This window comes from Macaca fascicularis, chromosome 10 (assembly GCF_037993035.2).
Source record: "Macaca fascicularis isolate 582-1 chromosome 10, T2T-MFA8v1.1".
NCBI lineage: Eukaryota > Metazoa > Chordata > Mammalia > Primates > Cercopithecidae > Macaca > Macaca fascicularis.
The window spans coordinates 19,383,245-19,397,082 of record NC_088384.1 but is presented as its reverse complement, the minus strand read 5'-3'; the positions used below and the strand labels follow the sequence as shown (position 1 = coordinate 19,397,082).

Below are 13,838 nucleotides of genomic sequence, written 5' to 3'. Positions count from 1 at the left end.
AGACCAGCCTGGCCAACATGGTGAAACCCATCTCTACTAAAAATACAAAAAAAAAATTAACCAAGCGTGTTGGTGCGTGCCTGTAATCCTGGCTACTAGGGAGGCTGAGGCAGGAGAATCGCTTGAACCTGAGAGGCACAGGTTGCAGTGAGCCGAGACTGTGCCACGGCACTCCAGCCTGGAAGATACAGTGAGACTCTGTCTCTGTTTCTTTGCAGAACTTGGGACTGGAAACAGGTGTAGCAGGAGACGGTTGTATTTTTCTCTAAGATTTGAAATAAAATCTGACATTTTATCATCCCACCCGATATTGATGTTGGCCAAAAACCTGTTCTTGATTTTCTGAGCCTAGATCCCAACTCAGTTGTACAAATACAAAGTACTTTCTGTAACTCTATTGCACATTGGGGTTTTCCAGGAATACTAACTAATATCGAGGGAACATTTCACTTTTAAAAAAATGTTCAGCATTTCAGAAAGAGTGTTACTTGTGGAGGTGCCACACATGCATATCTGCCTCTGTCTACATTTATAGCTGTCTTCATTCATACTGCTTTATCCTAATCCACAGAGGGGTGAGTATTACACCACAGCATTTTGACTTGATGTGTAGTTCTACTTAATCATTTTCATATTAAAACACACTATCTTATAATGGATTCCTTGACCTTTGTTTCTATTACATAGTACTATTAAGGAATTAAATCCATGGTTTTGAAATTATATATAAGTAGTCGACATATTATCAATGATTTTTTTTCTAAAGAAATAGGGACTACTCCAGGTCACTCAGGCTGGGGTGCAGTGGCATGATCTTAGCTCACTATAACTTAGCTCCTGGGTTCAAGTGATCGTTCTGCCTCAGCCAAAGTAGCTGGGACAATAAATGTGTGCCACCACACCTGGCTAAATAATTTTTTTCTTTTTTTTTTTTGTAGAGACAAGGGTCTCACTGTTTAGCCCAGGCAAGTCTGGAACCCCTGGCCTCCAGTGATCCTCCTGCCTCAGCCTCCCGAAGTGCTGGGATTGCAGGCAGAAGTCACTGGGCTCAGCCACCAATGACTTTTTTTTAAATTGTGGTAAAACATATATGACATAAAATTTACCATTTAACCATTTAAGTATATAATTCAGTGGCATTAATTACACTAACAATGACTGTAAAATATTTCTCATAATAAAGAGGAATTGCAAGGATCAGAATTTTCTTTTGCTATAAAGGACTGTATTAAAACGATAGTCAATATCTGAATAAAGACTGTAGATTAGGTAATAGTTTGTATCAAATCTCAATACAAATGTTATTGCAGTTTGAGAACCAGTGAACAAGATGATCTCTTCCAACCTGGGCAGAGGAGAGTTATGAAAACTGTACTGTCCTAATGTCTCATAACGATCTGTTTAATAAGTAACTAGGACACAATCCGTTATCACAGTGTAAGAGTACACAAAAGGTCATGTCTAAGGTTAATCATTATCAATGTCACTTAAGACATAAACTTGCAGGCAAGAATGGACTCCTGCTAAGGTGTCTTTCCAGCCAACCATGGACTCTGCACAGCCACGGACCCATACATGGCTTCCCTGCACCCACACTCAGATCACCAACATTCTGTCCCTCCCTATCCACCAGCAACCCTCCAGCCTGGGAGGTTGCATCCTTCGGGGGCCCCTTTCACTGTGCATTGTCCTCTGTTCTCTGTCTTCATGCCTGCTCATGCTCTTTTTTTGAAAAAAAAATTATCTATTTACTTTTTTGAGACGGAGCCTCGCTCTTATCGCCAGGCCGGAGTGCAGAGGTGTGACTTCGGTACACTGCAACCTCCGCCTCCCGGGTTCAAGCATTTCTCCTGCCTCAGCCTCCTGAGTAGCCAGGACTACAGGTGCATTCCACCATACCCAGCTAATTTTTGTATTTTTAGTAGAGATGAGGTTTCACCACGTTGGCCAGTATGGTCTCCATCTCTTGACCTCATGATCTGCCTGCCTCGGCCTCCCAAAGTGTTGAGATTACAGGTGTGAGCCACTGCCCCTGGTCTGCTTTAGAATCATAAAGCTGTAGATGTCAGCACCAGAGGAGAACTGGGAGATTAGCAAGTCCAACGATTTAAGAAACGTGTGAACTCTAAGCCCCTGACACCTGTGAGCTCCTCTGCTTCCCTCTGCCTCACCTAACCTTCCCATCCTGGGGAATACTTAAGTACCCTCTCCAAGAGTACGACCCCCAATGCCATCCATCAGGGAGTATCCTCTTCTCTGGGTGTGCACAGCACATTTTCTGTACTTGTCCGTGCACTCTAGTTCAGCATGTATTTTAGTACGTTTGCATGTATTGTCATACGAGACTAATTATTTCATGTGCAGAATTCTTATCTCCTTAGCCAGATGGTAAACTCCCATTGCTCAAGAATCTTTGCTACACTCACACACAGCTCAACAATATGCAGTCAGTGCTGGGCAATGCTCACATTGCATTGGGAAGGCTCATGCCATCTAATCTAAGCATCTAGTTCACTTCCAACAACGACTCAGCACAACAGAGAAGCAATAGGAAAGGTCAGCCTTTTCTCTCATGAACTCTCAGACACCTGCCTAGACTGTGAACTTGAGATTATTTTGTTAGTCACTGATACATGAGGAGCAAATAAGTTACTCTTTGTTTTTTACATGTGCTGCTGAATCTTCAGATTCCTTCTTTCCTCACTGATTATCTCCCCAAAATGTAACGTTTGTTTATTTGTTTGTTTTTGAGATGGAGTCTCGCTCTGTCTCCGAGACTGGAGTGCAGTGGTGTGATCTTGGCTCACTGCAACCTCCGCCTCCCAGGTTCAAGTTATTCTGCCTAAGCCTCCCAAGTAGCTGGGATTACTGGTGCGCATCACCATGTCTGGCTAATTTTTGTATTTTTAGTAGAGACGGGGTTTCACCATGTTGGCCAGGCTGGTCTCAAACTCCTGACCTCAAGTGATCCACCTGCCTCAGGCCTCCCAAAGTCCTGGGATTACAAGTGTGCGCCACTGCACCAGGCCCCCCAAAAATGTGACTTTATTAAAAAAGTACTTAAAATGTACTTTAAAATTTTTTAACACTTATTTGTGACATATGTCTTACCATGGTGGTCTTAGATAGAGTGAACTTAAGAAAAATCAGTATAATAATACAAAGTACTTTCCTTGTGGTTCACGTGTCAGATAATCAAACTGAAAATGAAAATATAAATCTGGACATGGTCTGAGAAAGAATATAAAGGTTATCTCGCAATGGAAAAGGCAGGAGACCAAGTCCTTCTCTTTACTACTAAAGAGCTGTGTTTGACATTTATACCAGTGCCATCCTCCACTGCCAGCCTCCCCAGATATACACAAGTTCTTGAATGAGACGTTTTGTTCTTTCTTTACATCCATTTTTTCATATCCTTGATAAGAGGGGAGATTTATACCCTAGAGCCGCTCACGACTTAAAATTCTACCACTCTGTGAACACAGGATCTTGGAAGCTCCCTTTTTTCTCATTAAGGCTTTGAAGAGACACCCCTGCGAATTTAAGACATCCATAACCTTGACCCTTTAAAGGCTGTTGACAGTCTACACATCCAGCTTGCTGATATTAGCACTCTGGCCCCATCTGACAACCTCTTGAAGTTAAAATGCCAGGAGGCTCTGAACTCACAGCAATTAACAAAACCACACAGATGAAGAGGGAGAGGATGGAGAGGTAGACCTGGAGTCGCTCCCCACCAAACCGCTTCTTGAGATATTCCGGCATGGTCATCACCTGCAGAGACAGACATTAACAGGGACTTACCCTTAGTGCCCTGTGCATTCAGATTACTCAGCATTTCCTAAGCACCTGTGAGTGAAAGTGCTGTGTATGGCCCCTTCCTGGTGATGGAACCATGGCTTCTTATTCATAGAGGCACCCCTGATGCCAGGCACAATGACTGTGCCTGGCAGAGGGTGGGTGCTCAAACCATGCTTCTGAAGAGATGGACACTCCCATGGATAACTCCAGCCAAAGTCTCTCTCCTGACCCATCTGCAGATCTCACTTTCCCACTGCCGGCTGGGCATCTCCACCTTAGTGTCCTGAATGCACCAAACACTCATCCTGTTGAAAAGTGAAATCATCATTCTCCTTGTCATCCATCATCTGCCTCTGATCTGGAATCTTTGGCTGCATTAATGGTGGCCTCGTGTACTCCAACCCTCGAGCTTTAAGTCTTAGAGCTGATCATAATGCTTCCCCCTCCACTGCCTTCACCTTTACTCTGCCATCAAACCTGTCATCTCTGCTCCAGGGTCATTATGCAGGGGCACCACAGATTTCCCCGCTGGCTGCAGCCATGTTCTATACCAGAAACCTCTCTAGTCAAGAAATCTGATTTTTTTGTCTCTCTGTATATTTCTAGCAATAGGCCAGGTGAAGGGCAGGGACCCATGTTTCATGATCGAAGAGAAAAAATAAGTAAATAAATGAATGTCTGACAGATTTACCCGAACACTAAGGATATGGAACTGGCCCGGTTGTCCCACAGAACTGATGTCTGTGGTTTATTTGAATAAGCATAGAAACTGATCCTCCCACTGTTACAAATTGAGAAAGTTATCTTTGTCTTATCTGAGTTCCTCTCTCAGGAAATCAACCATCAGTTCTCCCAGATAGGGTCAAAGAGCTGAAACTCACTAGATCACCACACCTGGACAGTGAGAAGCCAGACCCCTCGCCCGTTATAATCGTCTAACCCACCACCTGCTTCCTGTTGACTGACTTCTCTTCCTTATCCCCACCCCTAATTCCTGTTTTCCTATACATGGTTACATATCTTCCCTGTAATATAAATCCCTAATTTTAGTCCATCAGGAAGATGGATTTGAGACTGAGCTCCCATCTTCTCAGCTGCAGCACCCAAATAAAGCCTTTTTTCCTGGCAATACTCATTGTCTCAGTGAGTGGTCTTCTGTGCAGTAAGCAGCAGTGCCTAGGACTGAACTCTGGCATTTTGGTAACAGATACTCACCCCCGACTTGATGTAGATGGGGACAAAGATCCACCCGAGAATTGGCAACATTACTGAGGACTACAAGGAACCAAAATAAGAGACAGTGAGACGTTAAAGAGGCTTGGCTTGTGGACCTTCTCCTTATATGACCTCTGAGTTTGGATATTAAAAAAAAAAAAGTTGGCTTAATCCTGTCCCATTCAAACAATTACAATCCCGATATAATTGTGAGTTCCTTTTTTTTCTGTTTCTATGACTTAGGGGCCACCATTTTCTGGGGATTAAGTTGTGGTGAAAAAGGGAAAGAAGATAAGGGTTCTGATCCCAGTGGAACCCCTGGAAGATCATACAATCTTGGCCAAAGGGAATTTTTCTTGAGTTGCATAAATGATAAATGGAGTGACAAAGCAATGAGAAAGGAACCTGGAGATAGAAGAATATCACCAGTGCTCCCTAAGTCTTCCCACATACAATGATGATAGTAATACAATCTAGCATTAATATGCAACTTTTACAGAGTCTTCACATATATCACTTACGCTGCTCTCAGCCTAAGTGAGGCAGATATGATAAGCACAGTTATTCTTATCTTACAGAGGGGGAACTTGAGCCTTACACCTTACAGAGATTAAGGGGGCCCAAGGTCACAGTGACAGGGGGAGCAGCTGAGTTCTCTGCAGCTGGCTCGTCACACCCACTTGGTCCATAGGTCATTCTGGTCACGCCTCTGGAGACTGGCTTCATTCTGGTGTCCATGGCACTATTAAAACAAAGCTCCAGGCAAGGGCCTATCTGGAGGTTGGGTCCATCCTGGACTCCTGGATACTACTGAAGTAAATGTAGGGGCAAAATCTTCAACAGTGGAGGGGCACAGGCATGTATGATCACTCAGGATCACTTTCTGAGTTCAGCCAGGGATGGTCTGTTCACACTTTCACTATGATACAACTTTCCTTTAAATCGTTTCCACAGGCATCGTCTTCTGCCTAATATGCACATGCATGTAAATGAAAACACCAGAAAGAGTAAGACAGAAGAATAGAAAAACTCAGGCAGCTCAAGAGCTACTGGTAGCATATCCATCACGTGTCCAGCCATGTGCTAGAGCAAACTTGTCCAACATGTGGCTCAAGCTTGGTTTGAATGTGGCCCAACACAAATTTGTAAACTTTCTTTTAAAATAATAAGGTTTTTTGGTGATTTTTTTTTTTTTTAGTTCATCAGCTATCATTAGTGTTAGTGTATTTTATGTGTGGTTCAAGACAATTCTTCTTCTTCCAGTGTGGTCTAGGGCAGTCAAAAGATTGGATACCCCTGTGCTAGAGGATGGGCTGGACACATAGTGGGAACTCAGGGAGGAGAGATGAAAAGGAGAGCTAAAATGATCAAGTGAACATAGAGATCGAGGCATATAGAAATGACATTCCTGGTGGGAATAACTGCTTGAGAAAAATCTTAGAGGTGAGCAATAATGTGCATGGAATGGGCTAGGCAGAATGGGGCCACAGAAGTGCTGAAGGTCAAACAAGAGGTGGAGGCTGGGTGCAGTGGCTCACACCTGTAATCCTAGCATTTTGGGAGGCTGAGGTGAGAGGATCACAGAGCTCAGGAGTTAAGAGACCAGCCTGGGCAACATAGGGAGACTCCCATATCTACAAAGAAACAAAAACCTAGCTGGGCAGGGTGGTGCACACCTGTGGTCCCAGCTACATGGGAAGCTGTGGTGGGAGGATTGCTTGAGTCCAAGAGGTCAGTGAGCCATGATCCTGCCACTGCACTCCAACTTGGGTTACAGAGCAAGGCTGCGGGAGTGTAAATTAGTTCAACCATTGTGGAAGACAGTGTGGCGATTCCTCAAGGATCTAGAACCAGAAATACCATTTGACCCATCAGTCTCATTACTGGGTATGTACCCAAAGGATTATAAATCATTCTACTATAAACACACATGCACATGCATGTTTACTGCAGCACTATTTACAATAGCAAATACTTGGAATCAACCCAAATGCTTAACAATGATAGACTGGATAAAGAAAATGTGGCACATATCTACCATGGAATACTACACAGCCATAAGAAAGGATGAGTTCATGTCCTTTGCAGGGACATGGATGAAGCTGGAAGCCATCGTTCTCAGCAAACTAACCCAGGAACAGGAAATCAAACACCACATGTTCTCATTCATGAGTAGAAGTTGAACAATGAGAACACACGGACACAGGGAGGGGAACATCAGACACTGGGGCCTGTCAGGGGGTGGGGGGCAAGGGGAGGGAGAGCATTAGGACAAATACCTAATGCATGCAGGGCTTAAAACCTAGATGATGGGTTCATAGGTGCAGCAAACCACCATGCCACATGTATACCTATGTAACAAACCTGCAGGTTCTGCACACGTATCCCAGAACTTAAAATTGACGAAGAAAACAACAACAAACAAATAAGCGAAAAAAAAAATCAAACTAAAGAGGCGAACATTCTATACAGACACCCAGAAAAACCTGGGATATGACTTTCATTAATATGCCTGGATGCTATGGTTTCAACTTGGTGTACCACCAAGTTCATGTGTCAGAAACTTAACCCCCAATGCAACAGTATTGAGAGGTTGGACAATTAAGTGGTGATTAGGTCATGAGAACTCTTCTCTCATAAATAGATGTTGGCCATTATCAAGATAGTAGGTTGGTTATAGTAGGAGTGGGTTCCTGAATTTAAAAAATGAGTTTCACCCTCTCCTCTCCTCTCCTCTCCTCTCCTCTCGTCTTCTCCTCTCTTCTCTTCTCCTCTCTCTTTCTTTCTCTCTCATCCTCCATCCCTCTCTCCCTCTCTCTCGTGCCCTATTGCCCTTCCACCTTCCACCTTCCACCTTCCACCGTGGGATGATGAAGTAAGAAGCCCTTGCCAGATGTGGGTCCCTCAGCTCTTGCACTTCCCAGCTTTCGGAGGTGTGAGAGACACATTTTGTTCTTTATAAATTACCCAGCCTGTGATATTCTGTCTTAGCAGCATAAAACATCCTAAGACACTGGATATGGTTTTGATTTAAAGGAAAAAGCCTATGATGTCACTTACAGTCCATTCAAATGTGACAGTGGCGACTCCTGAAGCTGCTCCTGTCCCAGCCAGCCCCACATAGTGGTTGCTGCCGATGTTACTGGCAAAGAGAGAGGCGCCCATCTGGAATGCAAGAGAACAGACCAGGGTTGGGGTTAAAAGATCCAAATCAGACTTCTTGAAAATAGATGCTGAGATGTTTCAGTCACCACTCCTCAGAGCAGGAGTCAAGCAAACGACGGCTGCGGGCTAATCCAGCCCATGGTCAGTTTCTGAATGGCCCATGAGCCAAGAATGTGTTTTTACATTTTTGCATTGTTAAATAATAGTTAACAATCTAAATAAGCAAAATATTTTGTGAAATGTGAAATTGTAAAAATGTGAAATTATGTGATTCAAATTTCATTGTCTGGAACACAGCTACGCTCATTGGTTTTCCATACGGACTTGGGCTACTTTTTGTGCTACAATAGCAAGGTTCTGTGGCTGCAATAGACGATATGGCTAGAAAACCCTAAAATATTTACAATCTGGCCTTTTACAGAAAAGCTTGTTGGCCCCTGTCTTGGGAGAGCGTTGGTCAATCTACTAAAATGCTCTGAGTTGAGCCTGTCCTTGGCCAAGCACTGCCAGATCTCCCATCAACTCTTGTCCCCTTAATCATATGTAAAGACCCCAAGCTGTCTAGGAGGGAATTTCTCTCCACCCTCCCAGCCACGGGACCCTCTTTTCATTCATCCCCTCACCATCACAGTGCCTGCTGTTCTAAAGACCCAAAGATCAAGAGAGGTCTCTTGAGTGGGCGTGGATGAGCACCAGTCCTGGCAGAAGAGAATTGGGGTATGGCTCTTCCCACTTTTTAAGGCCTCTGTAAAATCACTTTCTCTACTCAGCTACATGGGGCCAGAGGATGGGATTCAGCTGCTTTTTGGTTTCAAGATCGCTTGAGCCTCCTTGTGTGTTTCACTAAACAGTCCTAAAAATGCAATGTCTGATTGGATGCCCCAAATAAAATTCATTTCAAACTTCCAGTTGCTCTGCTTCCATCACCCCAGCCAGGACAGTTGCCCATCTCCACTTCCCCTCATACCATTTAGAAAATGAGTCAGACCTGTGAAGGAAGCATTTGCCAAGCACCCACTGTATAATGTGATGCCGGGCTGACACTCTCCAGGTGCAGAGGGGAAGATGCAGCCTCTGCTGCAGTGGGACCCTGGCTGAGGGGGCCGCACATCAAAACCCCACAAGAACACCCACTGGGCACGAATCAGGAGGCATCAGCATTAGCACCATCACAGGGAACACAATCAATAACTGCACGGGACGTAGGGACCCATGGGGAGAGCTGGGCGGCTCCTCAGATGAGGAAGGGCTGAGGTGAGGGATTGAAGGAGGACAGCAGACAAGGGAGGGCCAGTCCTAACGAGAGGGCCAGCATCAGCTCAGGACTGGCAACAAAGCAGGAATGTGCAGAGCTCATAAGCCAGGAGAAGACTCTTGATAAGGAGCAGAAGAAAAGAACATGAGGTGGCTCTGGACTGGGGTCCTTCAGTGCCAGACTGAACCTGCTGTCATAATAGGTGACATATTGTCATGTCCTGGAATTACAGAGAGGAGCCATGAGGTCAGGGATTTAGGAAAGCAGTCCCAGCGAGGAGGCAACTAATGTACGTCAGAACTGTTCAACATTCCCAATGTTTTCTACATTCACTGTTTTTTTTTTTTTTCTTTGAAATGGAGTTTCACTCTTGTTGTCCAGGCTGGAGTGCAGTGGCATGATCTAGGCTCACTGTAACCTCCGCCTCCCAGGTTCAAGTGATTCTCCTGCCTCAGCCTCCTGAGTAGCTGGGATTGCACACATGCACCACCACGCCCAGCTAATTTTTATATTTTTAGCAGAGATGGTTTCACCATGTTGGTCAGGCTGGTCTCGAACTCCTGACTTCAGATGATTTGCCAGCCTTGGCCTCCCAAAGTGCTGAGATTACAGGCGTGAGCCACTGCGCCCGGCCTACATTCACTTTTAAGCACACACTCAGGAAATTTATCTCCAGAAAACTTTGGTCCGCTTACCGGTCCAGAAAACTTACCGGCCACCAGGCCATATCACGACCAGCAAAGAAGAAGCCTCCTATAGTACCTCGGTTGGTCCTCAGCATCGCCTGAGTGGAAGGGAAGAGAGATGAGGGTCAAGCCACAGCAAGTGCACCCAGATACCCCAGAGGCTCTGGCCAGGGTGCTGACAGGGGTGACTTCAGTGCTCCTACAGAGAGAAGCGTTTCGCTGGAAAGTGTTCTACAGCATCAAGTTTTAAAGGACTTCAAAAACAATCGCTCCGTAAAAACCCAGAGCCGGAAGAACTTAAAAAAAAAATCATAATCCTCAACTTCTGTCTTAACTGCTGTGATTATTCTCACTTACAAAAACCATGTGAGGTATCACTGAGCCATGCTTGCAAGAAATTTGCAGTCTCAAACTTATTAAAAAGAAAAAAAGTCAACGTAAATGAAGAGTCCAACTCACTAAATCAGAAAGTGAGCAAACAACAAAAGAAAGTGAAAAAATGCAATAATAAAAAATACCATCTTTGTCCATTATGCCAGGTGTTGGGGATGCAAAGTAAATCTGAAGGTCCCGGTGCTGGCTCTGTGCACACGATGGGGTCGTTAGGAGAACACATTAGCTCATTGTAAGCATTATTTATGCAACACACAAGAAAATGATTCTGATACTAACACGATATTTGTGAAAAGCTTTGTCACGACCTCACCCCTCCCCCCCTTAAGATGCCCCCTCCCAAACCTGTGCCCACCCTAAAAGCCACTGGGATTCCACCTACCCACAGCCCAACAGCCATCACCACCAGAAAATAGATGACAATGACTGAGACGTCAGCAGCATTTCGGATGCGATCAGACAATGGAGGTGGCTCTGGGGTCTCAGTCGTGGTGCTGGGGCTAACCATACTGGCCATGGCTGCAGGCAGTGCTATATCCATTCCACAGCATGAGCCATCTTTATATAAGTTCTGGGTTAATTATCAGCCTCAGGCAGGTGGGGCGAGATATCAGAGCCAGCTCCTGGGTATGGAGACCTTTAAACCTCTCCTCCAAAGCTATGGCACCCTAGCCCTCCACCAGTGAGTGCTAGCCTAGGTAGAGTGTGAGAATGAGGGATTCAGGGCCAGAAATGAGGGGAGAATCTGAGGTGGAGCATGGGGCGTTCTCTCGAGTGCAAAGACAGGGTCTTTAAGGAGATCTGACCAGGTGGAGGCGGGATTTGAGAGAAATGAAGACAGACAAGGAGGGGAGAAGGACAGAGGAGAAGGAACCAGAAACCAACCAGGAGAGGCCGAATGCAATGGTCCCTCAGAGAACAGATACAATTTCTGACCAATGAGCTATATCCCTTGACAATGAAGTGAATTATGCCTTTCATGGATTCCAAAGTCCCACATTTCTCTGAAGTGAGTTTCATATGCCACAAAAAGACATTGGTGGCCTGTATAGGAAAGGAAGTGGCTCTTCAGGCACCATATGTGGAGAGTTGAGGGCAGAGCTGTGGAGAGTGCTGGGTCAGAGGGTTGTACAATAAGTGAATCAACCTGGAAGCATGTGATGGGGATCACGAGGACTCAGGAAACAAGACCCCTGGACCACAGCTAAGAAGAAGTTAGAAGTAAAGCCTACGTGGTGGCTGACACCTGTAATCCCAGCACTTTGGTAGGTCAATGGAGAGCATCACTTGAGACCAGGAGTTCAAGACCAGCTTGGGCAACATAGGGAGTCTTTGTCTCTACAAAAATTAGCTGAGTGTGGTGATGCATGCCTGTGGTCCTAGCTACTTGGGAGGCCGAAGAGGGAGGATCACCTGTGATTGGGAGGTCAAAGCTATAGTGAGCCATGATCATGCCACTGCACTCCATCCTGGGCAACCAAGTAAGATCCTGTCTCAAAAAAACAAAACAAAACAAAACAAACAAAAAAACTGGAAAGCCCAGAAATTCTTCTTTTATAGTTCATTTTTTTATTGTGGCAAAATATACATAGCATACAATTTACCATTTTAATCCCTTTTAAGTATACAACTCATCGGCATTAAGTACATTTACAGTGTTGTGCAACCATTACCACTATCCATTTCCAGAACTTTTTCATCATCTCCAAACAGAAGTATGTACCCACTAAAAACTAATTCCCCATCTCTCCCTCTCTCTATGCCCTGGTAACCTCTGTTATTCTTTCTTACTATATAAATTTGCCTATTCTAGGTACCTCATACAAATGACATCATACAATATTTTCCTCTTTGGTTTATTTCACTTAGTAAAACATTTTCAAGATTCATCCATATTGTAGCACATATCAGAATTTCCTTTCTTTTTAAGGCTGAATAATATTCCAGTACATGCATAGGCCACATTTTGTTTATCCATTCAACTGTTGATGGGCAGTTAGGTTCTTTCTATACTTGGCTATTATAAGTAATGCTGCTGTAAACATTGGTGTGCAAGGATCTGTTTGAATCCCTACTTTCAATTATTTTGAGTATATATGTAGAAGTGGAATTGCATGTGACAATTCTGTTTAACTTTTTGTAGAACTGCCAAACTGTTGTTCATAGCAGCTGCACCATTTTACATTCTTCCCACAGTGCATAGGAGAGTTAATTTCTCCATATCCTCTTCAATACTTGTCATTTATCTTTTAATTATAGACATGCTAGTAGGTATCAAGTGGGTATCACAATATAGTTTTGATTTACACTTCTAACACAATCGCTAGTAATGTTCATGATTTTTCATGTGCTTATAGCCTTTTGTGCATCTTCTTGGAGAGATATATATTCAACTTCTTGGCCCATTTAAAAACTATGTTGTATTCTTTTTTATACCGCTTCTTGTGGAGCAGGACCAACTCATAGGCAGTCTGCGCAGAATAGCCTTATGTTGTGTTTTTGTTGTTGTTGAATTGTAAAATTTCCTTTTTATTTCTCAGAGACAGGGTCTCATTTTGTCACCCAGGCTGGAGTGCAGTGAGGTAAGCATGGCTCACTGCAGCCTCAACCTCCTGGGCTCAAGTGATCCTCCCATCTCAGCCTCCCCCGTAGCTAGGACCACAGGCACATGCCACCCATGCCTGGCTAACTTTATTATTTTTTTTTAGAAGGGGGGATCTTTTACTATGTTGTCCACGTTGGTCTTGAACACCTGGGCTCAAGTAATCCTCTTGCCTCAGCCTCTCAGAGTACTGGGATTACAGGCATGAGCCACTGCACCCAGTAAAGTTTTCTTTTTCTTCTTCTTTTTTTTTTTTTTGAGATGGAGTTCGGCTCTTGTGCAATGGCACAATCTTGGCTCACTGCAACCTCCATCTCCTGGGTTCAAGCAAATCTCCTGCCTCAGCCTCCTGAGTAGCTGGGATTATAGGAACACACCACCATGCCCAGCTATTTCTTGTATTTTTAGTAGAAACGGGGTTTCATCATATTGACCAGGCTGGTCTCGAACTCCTAACCTCAGGTGATTCTCTTGCCTCGGCCTCCCAAAGTGCTGGGATTACAGGTGTGAGCCACCATGCCCAGCTAAGGTTTTCTTTATGTATTCTTTATTTTATTTGTGAGACAGAGTCTTGCTCTGTTGCCCAGGCTGGAGGGTGGTGGTACAATCTCCACTCACTGCAACTCCCACCTCGTAGGTTCAAGCGATTCTTCTCCTGCCTCAGCCTCCCGAGTTGCTGGTATTATAGGCATGCGCCACCATTTCCAGCTAATTTTTGTAT

The 13,838-nt window shown here is 44.4% G+C and overlaps 1 protein-coding gene across 1 annotated transcript in view; it reads right to left on the bottom strand.

The window, feature by feature from the left end:
- The window catches only part of SLC5A4 (solute carrier family 5 member 4), a 37,099-nt gene extending 26,049 nt beyond the window's left edge, over positions 1-11,050 (bottom strand). The window contains exons 1-5 of the mRNA XM_005567497.5: positions 10,898-11,050; positions 10,149-10,220; positions 8,077-8,181; positions 5,017-5,076; positions 3,670-3,774 (exon numbers count right to left, since the gene is read on the bottom strand). Coding sequence (XP_005567554.4) covers positions 3,670-3,774; positions 5,017-5,076; positions 8,077-8,181; positions 10,149-10,220; positions 10,898-11,032 — 477 coding nt within the window. The 5' untranslated portion in view covers positions 11,033-11,050. The remainder of the gene's footprint in view (positions 1-3,669; positions 3,775-5,016; positions 5,077-8,076; positions 8,182-10,148; positions 10,221-10,897) is intronic.
- Positions 11,051-13,838: the final 2,788 nt, after the last annotated feature.